Source organism: Crassostrea angulata, chromosome 10 (genome assembly GCF_025612915.1).
Source record: "Crassostrea angulata isolate pt1a10 chromosome 10, ASM2561291v2, whole genome shotgun sequence".
Classification (NCBI taxonomy): Eukaryota; Metazoa; Mollusca; class Bivalvia; order Ostreida; family Ostreidae; genus Magallana; species Magallana angulata.
The window spans coordinates 40,526,896-40,546,923 of NC_069120.1; the positions used below are offsets into that span (position 1 = coordinate 40,526,896).

Below are 20,028 nucleotides of genomic sequence, written 5' to 3' on the forward strand. Positions count from 1 at the left end.
ATAGTGGATAGCTAGTGAAAGTAAGATGCCGACACAACAAGATACTATGCATTCCGGTATGATATCTTGCAAAATGATAAAAGTTAGAAACACAGACATACTTAATGATCTATTAGTAAGCATAGAAGATGTCTTTGCAGTATATACTGCAGCATTAGAAGCCTTTGTAGTATAAATTGCAGCATGAATGCTAAAAAGCTTTTGCAGTGTTGCCTTTGCACCCATCAAGTTTATTTGGTATAATTAAATGGAAAAGTTGTACAGGTTTTTCATGCATTTTTGTCCAGGCAACAAAAAACAAAATGATGAAAAATTAAATGTAATTGTGTTTGAAAATGTCTTAATAAACATGAAAATTCAAACATGTTATTTAAGTAAATATATAGTATTAATATGAGTGTTAATTCATAGTGTGTTTTGTTCTATATTTCCATTGCCAATTTTAATTTCATACTTAATAGTATTCATACTAAATAGTAAATACATGTAATAAGTGCTCATATATGCAAGGGTAAAGATTTAATCTAATGCTCAGACAAATTGCTAAACTTAATATTTTCAAATACAGGTATATATTTCAATTTTTTTTAAAAAATCTTTTTTTCGTTAATCAACCTCCAGGAATCTACATTACATTAACATTAAAAGTAGCATTATAGTAACTTCAGAAGCATAAAGCGTTTAAGTTCTGAATTGCAATGCAAATGAAAAAGCAAAAATGCAATATACTAGTATAGATACAATAGAAGTGAATTAATAAGTAAACTGCATGGAAAAATAGTAAGTAAACACTGTGAAATCAAAGCATTTTCATCAGCATGACTCATATTTCACCATGTGGCATTTATGTAAAGGTGAATTTATTTTGCATTTAGCACAATCAAAGACCAAATTTTCAAATTAATAATTTAATGTCTATATAAAAACTTTTGGACTACATACTAGAGTTAGTCATTCATTACAGACATTGAGACATTTCTGTAACCTATTATTTAATTACTTCAGATATGATTCATTGTCTAGTCTCTTGTAAAAGTAGCTTGGATGACAAATTAACTTCAATCATCACATAGCAGTCATTGGTATTTTGCACAAAATTCATTTTCTTAAAGGTGGCACATGTCACACCTGTCGATATTAATGTAGATAAAAGTACATTACAATCAAAAAAAATTTTAGTGGTTTAAATTTTAAATTTTAACAATATTTGTCTAAAATATGTTTTTGGAAAGGTAAAAATTTTAAAAGCCTCAGTGGGATTCAAACTCATGACTAAAAGATTTGTATGTACTACATGTAGTATGTGGTTAATACTCTGACCCATAGCGCTATGCTGTTAGGTAATGATTTGGAAGGGAAAAGATTTATAAAATAATTCCTGATTTTATTATTTATTTTGATAGGAAGTACGTCACAATATGGAGGTGTCTCACCCATATACCCTTAACAGAACGAGGAAACCCATTTAGTAGATTTAAATTTCAATTTAGTTGCTAAATTATCAAATTCTCCCTGAAATGAAAGGTTAAGTTCTGCATATTTCATCAAACTGGTTCTAGATTTTTTTTCTCTTATTTGACTGAAAGTTACATTTGTTTTACTTTTAAAATGTCCCATAGTTGTTAAGGCTTTAAAAGACTTTAAAATATAAGACAATAAACCCATATATTCTTAGTAGTGGACCATTTTTAAGCCCAATACTGCTTCATGATCCTTGACAAGGAATAGGTTTTTTTTATTTACCATGCAGAGCTACTGTATACAGGGAAATATATGCCACGTTTTATTTTCATCTCTTTCGCCCTCGTTTCTAGCAGTCGAATTTAAGACTTGGCTAATTCCAATGTCTAAAATTATCAACTGTGTCTGGGTGAATTCAAGATGGGGAAACTGAATGGAAAAGGGCAAAATTTTAAAGTTCCACTAATGAAAATAAACCTGTATACATGTACAGTATTTTATTGGTACCAATAATGTCCAAAAGCATATGTTATGAAAAATCTCATTTTTTCGTCAATAATGTATTCTGGAATCTTTGCAATGTACCATAGCTCTAATGATGATTAGTTTACAACCAAGTTTGAAAATGGATTTAATTTCACAGTGAAGCAGAAGAAGAAATTTTAAAAAGTCAAGGAAGAGGAAAAAAAGGTCATTCAAAAATAAAAACAAAACTTGTGAGATGTAAGCAGAACTATCTTTGATACACACCTTGGTAGTGTCATTAACTAGACCTCCTGTCTGAGAAGCCATAAGTGAAAACAACACAATCAATTAACTATTTCATTGACATCTATAAGTGCTCATTCACAGCCGATTCAGGATGGCAGCAAGCCGCCATATTGAAGCCAAAAAACTTCAGGTAAAATCTCTCAAACTATCATAAAATTTGAGTTTTAAAAAGAAAAAAAAATTGGCTACAATTGCATGCACATTTGATTAATGTTACCTGATTATCATACAATTTGTTAGTCAAAGTGAACAAATCTAATTAAGAATCATGATAAAATGACTGCATTCGTATCATGCACATGATCAAATACAACACCTTCATGATGAAGTTAGAAAGCTTGTGAGGGAGTCTCTCTAGTTTACTACATTGTTTCTAATAAGGTCATGTGCACTAAAAAAATTCAATCACATCTCAAAATGGAAAACATCGTTTTACAACATCAGGGGAAACAACTCCTACAGCTAGTGCTCTTGCACCTGAGTAAAATTCTTTACTGTCAGTTTTTTGGAAGCTTCCTATATCTAACTCAAAGCCTTATTTTCTTATCTTATCCTTAAAGGAATTTTTGAAATATCAGTGCTTTAGTCTTCAAAGGGAAGTAACTTTTTTTCATAATTTTCTAACAATCGGTCTGTATTGTACCTTTGTTTGCCCATCAACGTTGTTCTGTTCGTTCTGCAGGAGCAGTGCCGCTGATTTGACGTCGTCTTTCCTGGCGGTCACGTGGAGGGCTGGCAGTTTGACCTTGCCCTTGGTGTCATTCTCCAGAAGGACACTGACCACACGTTCATGTCCTTGTTGTAAGGCCACAGCAAGGGGAGTGAATCCATCCTAACAAACAAGATTACATAAATTTTCAAATGTATTCCAGTCACTACCAGTATTTAAAGAAGCAACACAATTTTTCTTATCTATTGGTAACTTTATTCAGAGTAAATCAAGAGCTGATATTTCATTTTAATAACTATCTCTATTCAGTTTTATTGATTTTCTAAGAATATTTTTCGACATTGGTATATATTTCCTTCATTAAAAAAACCAGAGATATCTTTACTCACTATAAATCCATCGTCGGATACCCACGGGTGATCGCGTCTTTTACTTGTGATAAGAAAAAGACGCGTTCACCCGTGGGTATCCGACGATGTATAAATCAAGTGCTAATGATCACTTAATATCATTGATTTTCATAAGAAATGTTTACAATATTAATTTTCTTCATCAAAACAAGATAAAGCTACGCTGAGTATAGATTGAAATGCACTGTTTACTGTAATCCAACTTTTAATCATGTACGCAAAATTTTTGCCAGGACCTCGTTGTCTCAAACATTCCTTGTCAAGTTGTTGTCATACCCATAATGTGTGTAGATAAAGGTTGCAAAAAACTAGTTGTCGAAAACAAGTTCATCATCAGTAAAATGTAAAATAAAGTTGTTGCAAATAAATGTTGGTTTATAGTATTTGTATTGACTGAAACTACCTTCGTGGACAGGCTCTGGTTGGCCCCGCTGGACAGGAGATATTTGACCACATCAGCATGTCCCTCCTGGGCAGCCATGTAAAGGGGAGTGAATCCAACCTACAACACAATCAAGGAGAATGAATTTAAAGCAAAAGCATTTACTCATAAACTTTTAACAATGGAGAATGTTTGGTTTATCAGTTTGTTTTTTGAAGTTTTAGCTTTAATGAAAAACTTGTCGGTAAATGTTGTGTACCTTTGTATTACTGGAGACAATTTCATTCTGTATGTTGTTAAGAATCTCATAAAGCAGCATTCAAAGCATTTTGGTTTAAAAAAGGTTTTTATATTCACAATAGTACACTTTTATCATACACATGAATGAGGTACAAAATATGTCCTCATGCTTATAATTAACTGTACACGCAAAAAATGCAGATTTTCTGATATCATCCATTACCATCTATAAAGGGTAAAACATCACTATACTTGGCCATACACAATCATGTGATACTAAGCATCTGATGATAAGAGATGTAGCGCAGTATTAGCTCTCCACCTGAACTATCTATACTACTATATTAAAATAATAGACTCGAATTTTTGGGCTTTAATACCGATTAATCGGAAGAGTACTGTCTTTTGTTTTATATATTCTAAACATCATTGGTACTTGAAGATTACCAATTTGTTTTTTATTTTTTCTCAATCAAGCTTCTCTAATTAATATTCAACGAAAATTCCTCAAAAAATTCCGGAAATCATCTGAATTTTTTGGATTTTACAATATTGCACATGTGCATTACATTCACGCTAAATCACGGGAGGCTCTTTATTTTATGTTTCCACAATATCACATTTGCATGGATAAACTCGAAAGACGATAAAACAAATGCGTTTAAATTTTCATCGGAATTTTTTTTTCTGTTCATCAAAGTAAATATGGGAGATAACTCTAACAATGTGCATTTACTATAAAAAAAATTCCCGAGAGTTTTGAATGTCAACATGGTGTGTAAAAAATGTTTGTTGAAGAAATGTTGAATTTTGCAATTATAGAAATAAACTTTTTGAAAAAGGTATTTACAGCTTCAAAATTGTTTGTTATGAACAATTTGACTGTTATTTTCAATGCAACTTTATCAATTTTTTCCAAAATCGGTTTGGACCGATTCTGCAATTTTCTGCTACATTACGGGTATATTGGAGGCATTTTAACTGTGGTGAAGGCCTTTCCCCAGACACAGTTACATTATTCCAACTCAGCAGAGTGTAGTGAAGTTAATAGCATTAGGCTTAAAGTTCGGTTATGCAAATATCAACAATATATAAGGTTTGTCAGTGTATCTATATCGTAAATGTCCGATATCATATGTTATGTCAACCCGTGCACGCACGGGTCAAAATCTAGTAGAATATAATGCAATAACTCTTATAATAACAAATTGACATCTATTATTGATGCAGATCCAGATCAGTTAATTCAATGACTACAACTTGAGGGAAGACTCAATCCACTGTTACTATCAAGATGTGTTTGGCAAAGCAACCAGTTAGAAGTCAAAATACCTCCCAAATTAATGTGAGCAGTTGGCAAAGAGATTCCATAGCTATGAGTGGAAAGGCTAATGAACACTAATATCAATACCTATTGAAACCACATATTAACAATAATTTGAGCTTGTTACTAATGGTAGATATATTCTTCAGTTTTTTGGTAGCTTGCGGCAACTTCACAAGATTTTGACGACAGATAAATAAAGTTGCACCAATTAACCACCAGTACGTAGGAAACTATTACGAACATCTGCCTCTTGTTTCAACAATATCTCAACAGAATTACTCATTAAAGCAGCAATATGCAGCACTGGCTTCTTCCCTACTCTCTCTTTCTCTCTCTCTCTTTCTGCCCTAATAATATCCTCTGATTAACTGTTAATTCCTTTTATCGTTCTTAATCTCCAGAGTGTTTGACTCCTTGTCTTCAACCCTTCACCAGCAAAAGATCTAGCTTGAAGAAGATAACACTGATGTTTTGGGTGTTGAGAATCAAACAGATTCTTTTCGGTTTTCAGTTCCAGCATTTAACACTCACTTACTTGTTCTTCAACTTAAACAAGCATATAAGTTATTATAAAGAAATGATTGAAAGTATGTCTGACCTATAATGATCTGATAATATTGAAACAAAATGGTTATCTGCATGGCACAATTACATAGAAACATATGGTCATGAATAAATGGTTCTTTTTACGCTATCCTCTACTGTAAAAATAAATTCATGCATATCTGTAAGACTTCAAAAAGATTTCTCTAGAACAAGTTTCCCAGCACTAAATGTTGTGTGTGATGGAATTTTTGTCTGTCCTTATCAGCTTTGATTTAGTGCACGAAACACACCTACAAGAAACGTAATCCATTTCCACCCAGATCAGAACACACATCTTTTAGGACTCTCTTTGGTTTGTCTATTGATCTGTTACCATGGTAACTTACATGAGCTTGCACATCGTATTTTGCTCCATTTTCCACCAGAAGGTTGACTATGTTCAGGTGTCCTGCTAGAGAGGCAATATGGAGGGCTGTGTTCCCTTTCTGTATTAAAAAAAATGTTAAAATGCTGTTGTCAGAGGCAAATTGTATTAATAAAAACTACACAGGTACATCAGTATTAAAAACTAATAAAGCGAAACTTTCTTTTGCAAATATTTAGCTATCTATCATCATTACAACAGTAAAATTTCAAAAGCAACAAATCTTCAATTAATGAAGCATAATTACTAGTATTTTGTTTTGACTGATGTGATAGCAAACTTGTGGATAATTGCTTGTGATAATGATGCTGTAGCTATACAAGTGTTGCTCTGTTATAGAGTACAGGCTGGTGAGAGGCTGATGTCCTGGCTTAATTACAGTACAACTGTTGCCATACCTTGGTTGCAGCTTCAACATTTGCTCCTCTTTTCAGAAGTTCTTGTACAATGTCAATGTGACCTTCTTTGGAGGCTAAATGTAAAGCGTTCAGTCCATTCTACAAAAAACAAAACACATCAGAATAAAAAATCTCTCTATAATCAATAAACTTGTGCTGCAATTTATAACTCTTTTCAGTATCTTTTCTTATGAACTTGCAAATATCTTAAAATAAAACTTGTATGAAAGATATTACAGTGAACTACACTTATACCAAAGTGCCAGGGTACCAGTACCTAGTAAAAGAATTTTGATTCAATATAAAGTAAGTTATTATTTTGATAAGTTGATACTTAGTTTTAAATGTACTGGAAATGAAAATTACATCACTATATGTGTGAATTCAATATAAGCATGTACACAGTAGCTGTGTTTTACTGTATGATATGTTTGGTGACATTTTAGATAATTTTTTTTCTAGCTGTTCTACAGACAGGAATTATGAATGCTACAACAGTCAGCCTCTGTAACAGTTGAGATACCCCACCCTCCGTGTCACAACTCTGACACCCTATCCATGTGCAATCACTGACCAAAACTTAACAAGTTCTAGACACCTCTCTCTCTCTCTCTCTCTTTCTCTCTCTCTCTCTCTCTCTCTCTCTCTCTCTCTCTCTCTCTCTCTCTCTCTCTTTCTCTCTCTCTCAGAGCTCATGCCAGCCCGAGGTAACCCCACCCCCCTACATCCATGTTTATTGATCTGATTTCATTTCTACATCCTGCTGCTGAACAAGTCAATGGATCTGATGCTGGTGGTATTGATTGAACTGTAAGAATGCGCCAGGGCCTTGTTGCATCTGTCACTGCAGCAATTTCTTGCTACTTCAAAACAACAGTGCATTTTTGAGAAGCCTTGACACATCGTTCCCTTGGTACTGGTCCATCTATTGATTTTGCTGGTCTGGTTACATCTCCACTCTATGTAAGCAGGCCTAGGGGGCCTTCCCTGACTGGGTTTCTATTGATCAGCAATTTAGACTGTTACGCTTTGAAGACTAGGCGAGAAATCAATGTTATCCGATAGAAATAAGCAATAAAAACTATATCTCATTCATATTCTAATCTCCTGTACGTAATGATATGTTTTTTATTATCACACAATGTCTATAAAGACTATATAACTGGACCATTAGAAAATCAAATATGCCGGTACTTATATAAATAATACACAAGAGCTTCCATTATGAGATTATTGGCTGTCAACAGATTCATTTATGTCTGCAATTCTTTTACCAAAAGCTTAATGTCAATCCTGTATCTAAAAACATTTTTTCTATTCATGAAAAAGTAAGAATCGATTTTACATTTGTTTATCTGTGAACCTGTACACTAGGATAGTGTCAGGTTATGCCCAATGTTAAGTGTATTCACCTCTTTTTATCATATAGAAGTCCCAGTTGTCACCAGTTGTCATATACAGTATACTAGAATACAGTTATACAAGGTAGAAACTAGGGAACATGAACCTTCACCAAAGAGATATTTCTAAACGGCTGCAGACCTGGCAGAACAGTACACAAGTATACAGGCTTCTCCAATGATGAACCAGAGCAAGCAGAAGACCATTCACAGAACTTTTACAGATTCATAATAATCACAATATAAAACCATCTTCAGGTTTCATTCAGGATCAAGAAGGCAAATGTTTTGCCAAAGGTTTCAACTCTTGGAATTGATTTTTTTGGGTTGCCATCACAACACGAAACCATTTTGTGCATCTTGAAGCATTAGAAGCAGGCAGTAATAATCGGACATTGATTTGCCGGTATCTCAGCATCCGATTCTGTGAGAGGAACTTGTTGTGACGTATTCTGCTTGCTAGTTTACATTGGAAGCCATAAATATAGCCCCCACTCCTAGGTAAATCTGTCAAATAATAGCGCTCTGACGTCTGTCTGTTATACAAGTTATACTTAAACAAACAAGTCAGAAGATACTTCACCAGAAGACTTGTTGAAACAATATCTAATACCTATGAAAAAGAAGTAGGTAAGCATCTGCATCAACAATCTAAGCAGAAACATTCAAAAGACATTGTATGAAATGGCCTTTTAAAAATTATTTTCTATGTGACCTTGAACTTTTAAGATCAAGGGTCAACTACTTACTGGGTTGCTGGTGTTGATATCTGTACTTCCTTTAAGGTACTCCAACACTTCCTGTAGATTCCCATCCCTGGCAGCCCTCAGAAAACTGGTGTTTCCATCACTCTGAAAGTGAAAAAAAAAGATAAATGAAAGAGAAGCAAATTTTGTAAAAACATACTAGTATGTAGTGTGCATATTTCGTATAATCCCAAATAACCCTGTTTCTACTGTAAAAATTGAACAGATATTATAGTCACTCGCACAAGAACCTATCCTTCATCCCCAGACTCCCTCAATCACATACAGTCAAATGGACAGCATCAAAACGATGAACCCCCAGTACAGTAAATTCAAGGTAAATTTATCATTATTCATGGCAATTCTTTGATTCAATCACAAACATCTGTTAGTCTCTTTACATTGCTGGCTGGCAATGTCATCACAAGATCATACATTGTACATACAATATTTAGTTACAGAAAACTCTCATAATTATCAAAATAATAATCATGGTCATGTCACCGACGAACTCATGAGTCGAATATTACTGTTGAATACGACATTGTACCTCGTCAACCTCCAGACCGACTAACTCAGAGACCATCATTACTAGGGGTCCCGTCACCTCCACCTCGATCAGAGACACCTCCTCAGCAAACAGCCATCCAAAATACATTGTTCACTGACCCCAAACACCCACAGAAATCGTCCATATCCAAAATATACAGGTCCTTCATCATTCACGAAAAAACTTTGGCTTGTAAAGTATGTTTTACAGGAAGAACTGCACAACTTGTACAAACACCGAACTAGACTACTTTCATGATGTAGACAGAAATTGACATTGACAAAAGTACGGCACGGAGTTTATATTTGCATTTATATTTATAACTCGGTGGTTCTTGTACGACATAATTTTCATCGAGAAAAGCTCCTGTACAATCATAAATTATGAATCAGGGTCGGCGCACTGGTCGACAAAACTACCTTAGTACATGTTTTAAATCTGTATGCTATTATAACGAATTCACAGGTGTTACTACAATAAGAATATGTATACCAGTACATGTATATACATACAATGTCGGACTGCATTTCAAGTATATAAGAAAGACTATATCAACATCTATAATATATTTGTGAGAATATGAAACCAAATAATTTATCATTGTTTGAATTATAAAGCTATAAAGGCTTTATAGCTACCATGTTCACAATTGATCATCATAAATCTCTTAACTATCAAAAATTTAACAAAAAACAGTTATAAATACTTTGGCCCAACGTAACTAAAACAACTCGCCCATTTCCTCTGCTATTTATCTACCAAACACCCCCCATGACATCTGATTATATAACATTAACACTATGACACCATTTATGAATGAAACATGTTTATAGTAACCTTGAAAGCTGTAGCCTCCATTTCACAGCGGGATGTCCCGACAATCAGGGGCAACTGTCTTAATTCTGCCTCAATGTCAGACCACAGATGTCCACAGATAGTAATCTCATTCAAATTGTTATCAGGAAAAGTCCAAGTCAAAGATATATTTACTCTATCATTTCCTGTGATTACATGGGTTTTATTTGGAGTGATCTAACTGTATATGGATATAATCACAATGTATTTGGGAAGCTTAGAACTTTTTAAAAAAAAGAAAGACACCCACATACTAAAATGCATGATGGCAGCTCTGATGTTTCGATCATGTTTGATGCATCATTGATGCTTATTTCGTAATGAAATTTATAGGCTACTTGAGTTGCACCAACCATACATGTCAAATATATACACGTATAAATCTTTGAAAAATATTGTTATCCTTGACAGCATGTTCAAATTTTGTTTTTCTTTCTTGCACCAATATTTCTTAAATTGTTACATTTATAACTGTAGGCGATTTCCTTAAAATAACCCTGACTATTAATAGATAGGAAAATAGACTGCAGATAAGAAAACCCTCACAATCTCAAAACATCTGGTACAGATAGCAACTGTCAAAAGATAATTCAATATTCACAACCTTAAACTCCAAGAGGCTGAATAAAATCAAGCTGCTATTTCCCCCAGGCATTTCTACAACTTTCTAAGAAATTCGAATGATTTCTCAATCCTGCAGTGCAAAGCATCAAAATCTTTAGAGGAAAAAAAACCTATGATGAAAATATCTGCACTGTTCTGTTGATAACAAGAGAATTTGTCATTTTTTTTTTATTCTGATTTCATTTATATTACACAACTTACCCATGAAAGTCTCCACTTTTTTAACATAGCTCTCAGCTGTATCCAACAAGTTCTTGTGCGTAATTACCAGATAATCTAGAATATCCTTGATGTTCTTTACGAGTATCCTTGAAATGAACCACTTAATCCTTCTATCATATCACGGAGCATGTATATATCTATAAACACCAAATGCCTCCCTTTCTCCTTCAGAGAATGCAGCAATAATTTGTTATATCGGCACTAAGGCATAACCAGTGAGTTCAACACCCCACCGACTGCAGTATAAGATCGAGCAAGCCCCAGCTCAGGACGAAATGGCTGGTATGAGCAAAAAGAACAAAAACAAAATCTGGAGAAAAGATGGGTTTCCTAGGTAATTAGGCAACTCAGCACAGACACACAAAAAAAGTTGCTCTTAAAATATCAGACACCCCCAAAACTGCTCACTACCAAAAATCCATATGATGTCACAATCTTATCTTTGCATCTTGAGTTACAGCATTAGGGGGTGGGCTCATTCATGCCTTCCTGAGCCACAGGGGGTCTGGAACTCTTTTTACCCTTGGGAGGGTACTTCTGCATAGCTCAGTCTAATGTGCCAAAACTCAAATGATTCTTTCATTACCTAAATATACATTCAGTCAAACAGATAAACAACCCTTTTATTTTTCTTCTTGTCAAATGCTGGGAGCTAACTGCCACTGCTTCCAGATGCTGTAAACTACTTGAGCTAGCATTTAGTATAGGGGAGAATTCTAAACAACCACATCATTATCATTATAACAGTTTCAACTAAAAAATCCAAAGATATTACACCAAATTAGTTTCAGCCTCATCTCTAATAGCTAAGAGTTCACTCTCTCTCTCTCTCTCTCTCTCTCTCTCTCTCTCTCTCTCTCTCTCTCTCTCTCTCCATAATAAGCTGCACCTGTCTATGATCTATCATCCTACCTTCCAGATTTTCTCTGTCTTTGGCTCCATTTCCACTAATTCTTTTTAATTCTTTCCTATATTTGGATCACTTTTTACTAGTGTGTCACTATCATCTATTACGCATATTCAGCCTACATGTTAGTCTATTTCTATAATACATTGATTTGGGGGGGAGCCTAGATTTGTGTGAATTTACTATTCATTGGCTTGATGTTCTTGCTGTGACTGAAATGTCGAGTCATTGATTACCTGATCAAACAATGCAAATTAGGACTTGCCAGCTACTAACAGAACATGGAGCAGACAAACCGATGACTATATTAAACCAGAGCAATTATCATCATTTACAAATTCATGTCTTGGAGCAGCATATGAAAAACAATCAATATTGTGCAAACACAGGGTAATTTGTGAATGAACACTGAAAAATACTTCAAGTGAAGAATTAATTGACTTTTGATTCAAATGTCATTCAATATCTCCTCTGATTGGTAAACATTAAGTAAACTCACTATATTTTTATCCATGATTTATAATGTGTCCAATATTTCGTATATTACCAAAACCTGGCATCATTATATAATATCTTAATTAATAGCAAGCTTTTAGCAAAAAATACAAATACATGATGCATTGGAAATGACAAAACTATTTGCCATTATTAAGTTTCATTGGTTGCATGAATTGTCCAATAAATATTACATGTACAAACACAACATCCAACATCATTGTTACAAAGCTTGCATGACCAACTGTTACCCAGTAGAACCCTTACCTTTTTTTTCACCATCTTTGCACAAATTTAACTGAGAATTTTACCCCTCCATCAGAACAGAAGATGAGGCTTGCACACTGGGTGTTGTGCACAATGCCACAGATATAAACCTGCTCTTCTGCTTTCTACTGCGGACTCCGAGAGATGCGGCATACGAAAATCAGTGTCACTTCGCATCACTCAGCCATGGCATGCAGGCGAAGAAAAAAATAATTGTACCAAGAAAAATATTCCCTTGGCACAACATCTCAGTGAAAGAGAAACTTGTGGTATGTACTATATAGTTGATGATACTGCGATAAACTGGAAAAATGTCTGTCCTTATATCCATACACCTGATTGTTAAAATGCTTTTGTTATGTTATTTGTTACCAAGAAAAGGGGTGACCAATTTTATTACGTGAACCAGCCTGTGGCATCAAAGACTGACCCTTACGATGATGTGACATTGAAACAATCATTCACACAGAACAAAAAGACAAGTCATCTGCATTAACAGCCAGACCGTGACACTTTCTCTCTGACATCAAAGTTTACCACATTGTATCAAGGACAATTAACAAACTTGTGAAATCAAATGTTACGGTACTTTAATTAGCTGATGAAGGCACAGCACTAGATGACTCATCCAGAAGGTAAACACAAAAGAGACTCGGATGATGGAAGGTGAATAGAGAGAGAGAAAAAAAATCAATAGGTCTCCTGTAAAACTCACCTTAATAACAAACTAGTATGCAGAATTAGGCCCCAAATTAAGACTGCATGAAATATTCATAAATCAATTATGATTATGGTGCATGGGAGAAAAGATTTCTCCTTCCATCATGCTGGTTTATGTGGTAATATCGTAAGAGATGGATTAGATCGGAGTCTTTAAGCTACCAATATATAGATTTCTACAACTTCTAATGACTCACAACATGCGGACTTGTTCATTGAAAGAAATGGTTAAAGCAAAAGTTAGAGAAAGACTTACTTAAGAGTGATAAAATGACAATTGAAACTGGAAACACTTTTCAAGAAATTGATTAACAAGAAATTAACAGAATAATATCTTAGAACGCAAAACAACAATGCCACGGGGACCAAGTAATAACAATAATTGATGAGTTTCTAAGAAATGCATAATGAATTCCAAAAAACTTGAATGCCAAAATGTTCATATCATGGTATTGTAATGGAAACAGCACAAACCTACATGCCAATTTCTTTCCAATACATACCGTTACATCACCCACCCCACAAAATTCAGCTATAGACAAGGAAAACAGAAATTCTGTCTTTCATTACTTTTCTGATTTACTTGAAAATCAACATACTTAAAAAATTTGGAAAAGGCTTCAGACTATCCCTAAATTATTTTGGCTCAAAATTCATTTGCATAATTTATAGATATGGAACAAATTACAAGCAATGCCATCATGTTCATAACTTTTCAACAATGCTCTCAATTTCCAATGAATTGAAAATAATCAAAATTCACTAAATTACTTTCAAGATACATAATTAAACTGAAGCTAAGGTTTTTAATGAAAAAAATTATAATAGAACTCCATATATGGTCAATTCTATTAAAGATAAATTTTTTGTTTTTTAAAAATCTTGAAGAAGAAATTTTTTCTAGTTGACAATATAAAAAAATAATGCACTTTAAAACAAAACAGAACTTACCATTCTAGCTTTAGGAGTACTCATTTTGCCATCCCATATCCCAACACCACACCATAAATGTTCAGGGAAAGGCGAAAAACTTGCCACAATTCACCCTGGCCTCTGATTGGCCAGAAATGAGAGAATGTCTGCTGCCGCAACAGTTTTCATGAATAAATCATCAATCAGAAATCAATACATTGAGACCATGAGCAAGTGAGCAGCCACCATAATCGCAGTCACAGTCAAAAAACCCCTAAAACCAACAGTACTCATAAGGAACTTTGGATTTCCACCTTTATGTCATAACAACTTTCCTTGTTCTAGTTATTTACAGGTGATTTAAGGTAAAAGTGAAAGAAAAAAATATGGATTTTCTAATCACAATTCCTGAACAACTATCAGTTGACAAATATAGTATTGAATCTGGGATGTTGTAGCCCAATCAATATTCAGCCACAGTATTGATTTTGGGAGGACAGCTGTGAACTAGGGAGTACAAGTATGTGAGAAAAAAGCAGCAGGTTGCCTTATTACACCCCAGTAGTTACACACTAGTCCTCCACTCTTGCAGTCTAGGCTTACAGTAACACACGTTACATAACCTGTAACCTTGTCACATGCAATTACAACTGACAATGAGAAACATAAAATCTACAAAATCATCAATCTCAATTTTTCCTATACTGAAGCTCCATTGATTCAAGGAGTATCAAAATTCCCTAAAATGAAATTGTAATACTGAATTCAAATTTCAAAAAATATGAAAAATATTTCATCCTTGTAGGTGCAAATTTCTGAATTTTGTTATTATCATAGTTGCACTAATTCTTCAAGGATTTCAGGTGTAAAGCATTTGAAAGTTATTTCACACAGAACTTTCAATGACGCAGGTCAAGAAGGGGAAGGGGTGGAGGAAGGGGGAGGGGGAAGTCTGGACCCACCCAACACCACCCAGGAAAAATTGAAATTATTAAATTAACATAGTAAAATACCAAAAATATGCCTTGGACCCATCCCCACCCCAGCAAACAAATATATCCCTCAGGCCTCCAGCTAGAAATTTTTTTTGGATCTGTTTATCCTATATATTTTAATAATGTCAGATTCTCAGCATTGTTCTTTAACTCCTAAATGTTCAGAAACTATTTGTTCACAACATCTATCTGGCTTTCTTTTGATTTGATTTTCTCAATTTTCTTTTGATTTCATTTCATATTATACTGTAGATTGACGATGGCTTTAATTTCACTATGTTCGCGATTCATCATTCTCCCGCAAAATTAAACTCATCTTGAATACTACCATTAGTTTCGAAAAATGTTTTAAGGCTTATATTCTGATCAATTGATTTTCTAGCAGCATGAAATTAAAATAATTGCGATTGGTACTTAATTAGAAATCTTGAGATTTTAACACTGTGGAATTAAAACGACTTACAGTGTGTGTGTGTGTGTGTGTGTGTGTGTGTGTGTGTGTATATATATATATATATATATATATATATATATATATATATATATATATAGTATGAATTAGTAAAATGATATTTGGCTGTTTGCGAGTTAAAGATAATACCCTCACAAATTAAACAAATTTAAATGTAAATTAACAATTACATTTGGAAAAATTCACTCAGATAGTAAATTGAATCAAGAATCATGGCCTTGACCCTCATTAAATGACCTTGCGTCAGTTTCATACAACATACTTCAAAGTTATAGCTGAGTCATTAACCAGAAAATTTTGCAAAAATCAGTCAATATTTAACCTCCACCTCAAACATTTCAAACATTAGAAATGAATAAAATCAAATCAATGTTTCTTGAATGCTTTTTTATTACAAACTAATGCATCAAATAAAAATATAGGAACAATATGCATCAAAATGTTTGGTACCTATGGTTCATATAGAAAATATTATAAAAAGTGGAGTTGATATTTTTTTCAGTTTAAAAAAATGAATAAAGGGAGGTAAATCCTGATGACTGTTACATTACTTAAACAAACTTTAGAGTTATCTTTCTTGACTGTGTATACACCAGAGTTCTTGAAATCTTTTTTCCACTGTCAGTCATTTGGACTGACAACCATCAGGAGTTTGTCAGTCCAGACTGATTTCTGTCAGTCCAAACATTTTCAATAGAACGATGAAAAAACTTTGCCTTCTTATTTCTCTCATTTTTACCTTAATTATTCTGATTTCTCCTAATTTTCACATTCTGGCCCCTGATAACATTCTTATTTATCACTTCATTTATTATTTTTATTTCCTTCCCTCTGTCATTATCAACTTTCTTCTTGTTCTCTCTTTCTCATTCTCTTTCTGCACATCTCATATGTAACTAGGGCTCGGTTGTCAGATAGCGGAGTTCTTATTATTTCCCGAAAAAAATTATGAATGATTACATTGGGATTTTTGTGTGTGTTTTTCTGTGTATTGCAATAAAAACATTCACTGAAAACCCTGTTTCGATGTATGCAATGTACATTGAAAAAACGTACCGAGACAAAACTCGCCATCTTTGATTTATATAGGGCCCTCAGTTCACGCTATGTTTTAAACAAGTTCTCCAATTTTCCCCATGATTTCTGACGAAATCTAGGTTGGAAAATGATTGAAAGACTTATTCCTATTGTCTGACTACATCTGTTAGCTGCATTATAAACGCACCGTTTCAATATGTACGAAATACTCGCCAAACTTATCGAAAGCAACGGAAGTAATAATTACTGAGGTGTTCCGAAAATGTATGATAAGTCTAGAGAGAGAGAAAAAAATGCGGAAAAACTCCTCTAGATTTATCCTATGCGTTCGGATCTCCTCAGTGATTACACAGAGGCTAGAGTTTTCATCATATTTCTGATGCTTTTGTACGAAAATTAGTTATATTCACCACGTATAACACAACATGCGGGGTGTATGCTATATTGTACACGGGGTGTAGGCTTCCGAAGCGAGAAAACGGCGTCGAAGGTACGATATTTGTCCAATTGATTAACTAAAGGACTTATTTTGCCAAAAAGAGTATGCTTACGGAAGAAAGCATGAATTAAGGAATATATAGACACGTTTTATTCCATTTTACATGTTCTAATTTTCTCAAACACCTCAACACAATTCCGACAGTCAGGGTGAGTTTGACCCTGACGTACGTTAATGATCAAATATCTGCACAAAGGTTCCGTTTATCATCACTGTTTTGTTATTAACAATTACATACCATCAGTGTTTGATTATACATACATTTTCTGTGAATAAAATCAATCGCATATAAAAATTATTTGCGAAAAAGTGATGTTGTACACGGGGTGTATACAACGTGTTGTACAAGGGGTGTATACAATCGCTTTTTTGGCAGTGACTTGTGCATAATATCAATGGAAAATGTTTAATGCTCATTTATTGGGAGTTGATTTTAATCAACTCTCCTATGCAGTTACTCAGGCAAACCGAAAGTGAAACAGTGTTTGGACCTAAGCACAAATCAACACCGCTGACAAAATTTAGTTCTAATCAATAAATTCGATGTAATGAGTTCTTAAGCACTGTTCTAAAAAAGTCAAGGAAACTCATTTATAGATACCTTGTAAATAGTCAGATTTTAAATGGTACAAAAAATTTAGATATTTTTTGAAGTCGTACATTTTATGTATTCCTACGCCAGAGTTCAATATAGTCTCGTTCAACCAGACGCTCGACTGTCTCCGTAAATCTCCGACAAGCATAAAGTCTCTCTTGCTTGTCGGAGATTAACGGATACAGTTGAATGAGAGTAGAGTTCAATTTTGTTTGGATCCATACAATTTCTCATAAGTATTTCGATTACTAATACGTAGTTTGATGGAATAATTCTTTGAATATTACACAACATGATTGATATTGGATTTTCACGAAATTCCTGTAGGATTCATATTATAAAATTGTGCGTAATTCAAATACTTATAGGAATTTACTTGCCATGCAAAATAACATATCGTTGATTTTAAAATGAATAACAATCGATGAAATCAACTCCCGTCAGTACTTCAGTACTTTGATTTTGATAATGTAGCTCTTTATATTGTCTTGGATTCTAGATTATCATGTATAGAGCTTGGTTAGCACAACACACGGTAGGTACAGACTTTCAACAGTGTATATTGATAAATCTTTTGATCAAATGTTTTTAATGAGTCCAAAACTGCTTTGTAGATGGAGACATATTTAAATTGATCCTACAGAGAAAGTTCATGAAGAAAAATCCTTTACATGCGAATTTTGCTCAAAGTCAATAAAACACAGATCGTCTTTGTATAGACACCTGAATGCTCACAAAAATGAACTGTTTAAATGCAAATCAATGCCCAAAATATTTGCCACGCGACATTATTTGAATCTTCATATAAGAAATGTCCATACAGAGCCAAGAAACTTCCTCTGTTCCCATTGTGGTCGAGCATTCCACACTTCATGTGCATTGTCAAACCATATAAGGTTTAAGCATAAGGGTGGGGGTAATGAATGTAGCATATGTGAACGTAAATTCAAAGACAATTACGGTTTAAAACGGCATTTGTCATCTCATGAAGAAAAGGCACAGCACTGCTCCATTTGCAATAAAAACTTTAAAAACTTATAAGAACATTCGAAACATTGCACAAAGGAGAAATCAGATCAGACGTATTCTTGCCATCATTGCGACAAAAAATATGTATTGAGAAGATGCCTGAAAGTGCATATTAAAACACCCCATGAAACCACTTTTGAAGGAGTGCACTGATGCTTTTTACTAGAAGGTGTGTATTGCAGTGCAAGTTACGCGAATCAGTAAGTAATGCATATTTGTTTTTAGTTGCCTTGAAAGATATGCGATTTGCTTTATTAAGCCAGAGTCTTCTCTTTTTCCGAGACATTTGTATACATGTTTTTTGAAACATGAATATTAAAAAGTAAACTTACAAGGTGTAAAATATAACGTTTTAATCTTTATTCATACCCATATATTGCTTGTTTATAAATAGTGATATATAATATCGTCTTCTTCTATTTTTAATTGATCATTCGAATCAATGATGGATGTGATAGACATAATAAATATGATAAAAGCAAATATTTCTGTATTCGATTGATTTTATTCACAAAATATTTATGAATAATAAAACACTGATGGTAAGTAATTGTTAGTAACAAAACAGTGATGATAAACGGAACCTTTGTGCAGACACTGTTTGTGATGTTTGATTTCAGGTAAAGAGAAAGGAAGCATACTTAACAATGAAGTATTATTCACTGTTTGTGATGTTTGATTTAAAGATTGATATACTGTGTTTGTAAAGTTTGATTTGTATACTTCTTTTTTCTCAACAGAAACACAACGTATAACACAACATGCGGGGTGTATGCTATATTGTACACGGGGTGTAGGCTTCCGAAGCGAGAAAACGGTGCCGAAGGTACGATATTTGTCCAATTTATCAACTAAAGGACTTATTTTGCCAAAAAAGTATGCTTACGGAAGAAAGCATGAATTAAAGAATATATAGACACGTTTTATTCCATTTTACATGTTCTAGTTTTCTCAAACACCTCAACACAATTCCGACAGTCAGGGTGAGTTTGACCCTGACGTACGTCAATGATCAAATATCTGCACAAAGGTTCCGTTGATCATCACTGTTTTGTTATTAACAATTACATACC

General features: G+C 33.9%; 1 protein-coding gene across 40 annotated transcripts in view; it reads right to left on the bottom strand.

Moving 5' to 3' along the window:
- The window catches only part of LOC128165370 (ankyrin-2-like), a 102,595-nt gene that overhangs the window by 65,928 nt on the left and 16,639 nt on the right, over positions 1 to 20,028 (bottom strand). For 35 of the 40 annotated variants that reach the window (XM_052829813.1, XM_052829837.1, XM_052829836.1 and 32 more), the window contains exons 2-7: positions 8,779 to 8,880; positions 6,630 to 6,728; positions 6,194 to 6,292; positions 3,716 to 3,814; positions 2,876 to 3,064; positions 2,212 to 2,241 (exon numbers count right to left, since the gene is read on the bottom strand). In XM_052829813.1, coding sequence (XP_052685773.1) covers positions 2,212 to 2,241; positions 2,876 to 3,064; positions 3,716 to 3,814; positions 6,194 to 6,292; positions 6,630 to 6,728; positions 8,779 to 8,880 — 618 coding nt within the window. Of the gene's footprint in view, positions 1 to 2,211; positions 2,242 to 2,875; positions 3,065 to 3,715; positions 3,815 to 6,193; positions 6,293 to 6,629; positions 6,729 to 8,778; positions 8,881 to 11,005; positions 11,790 to 12,695; positions 12,950 to 14,366; positions 14,671 to 20,028 lie in introns of those variants that run through there. The other 5 variants (XM_052829806.1, XM_052829800.1, XM_052829821.1 and 2 more) reach the window with 4 other exon arrangements.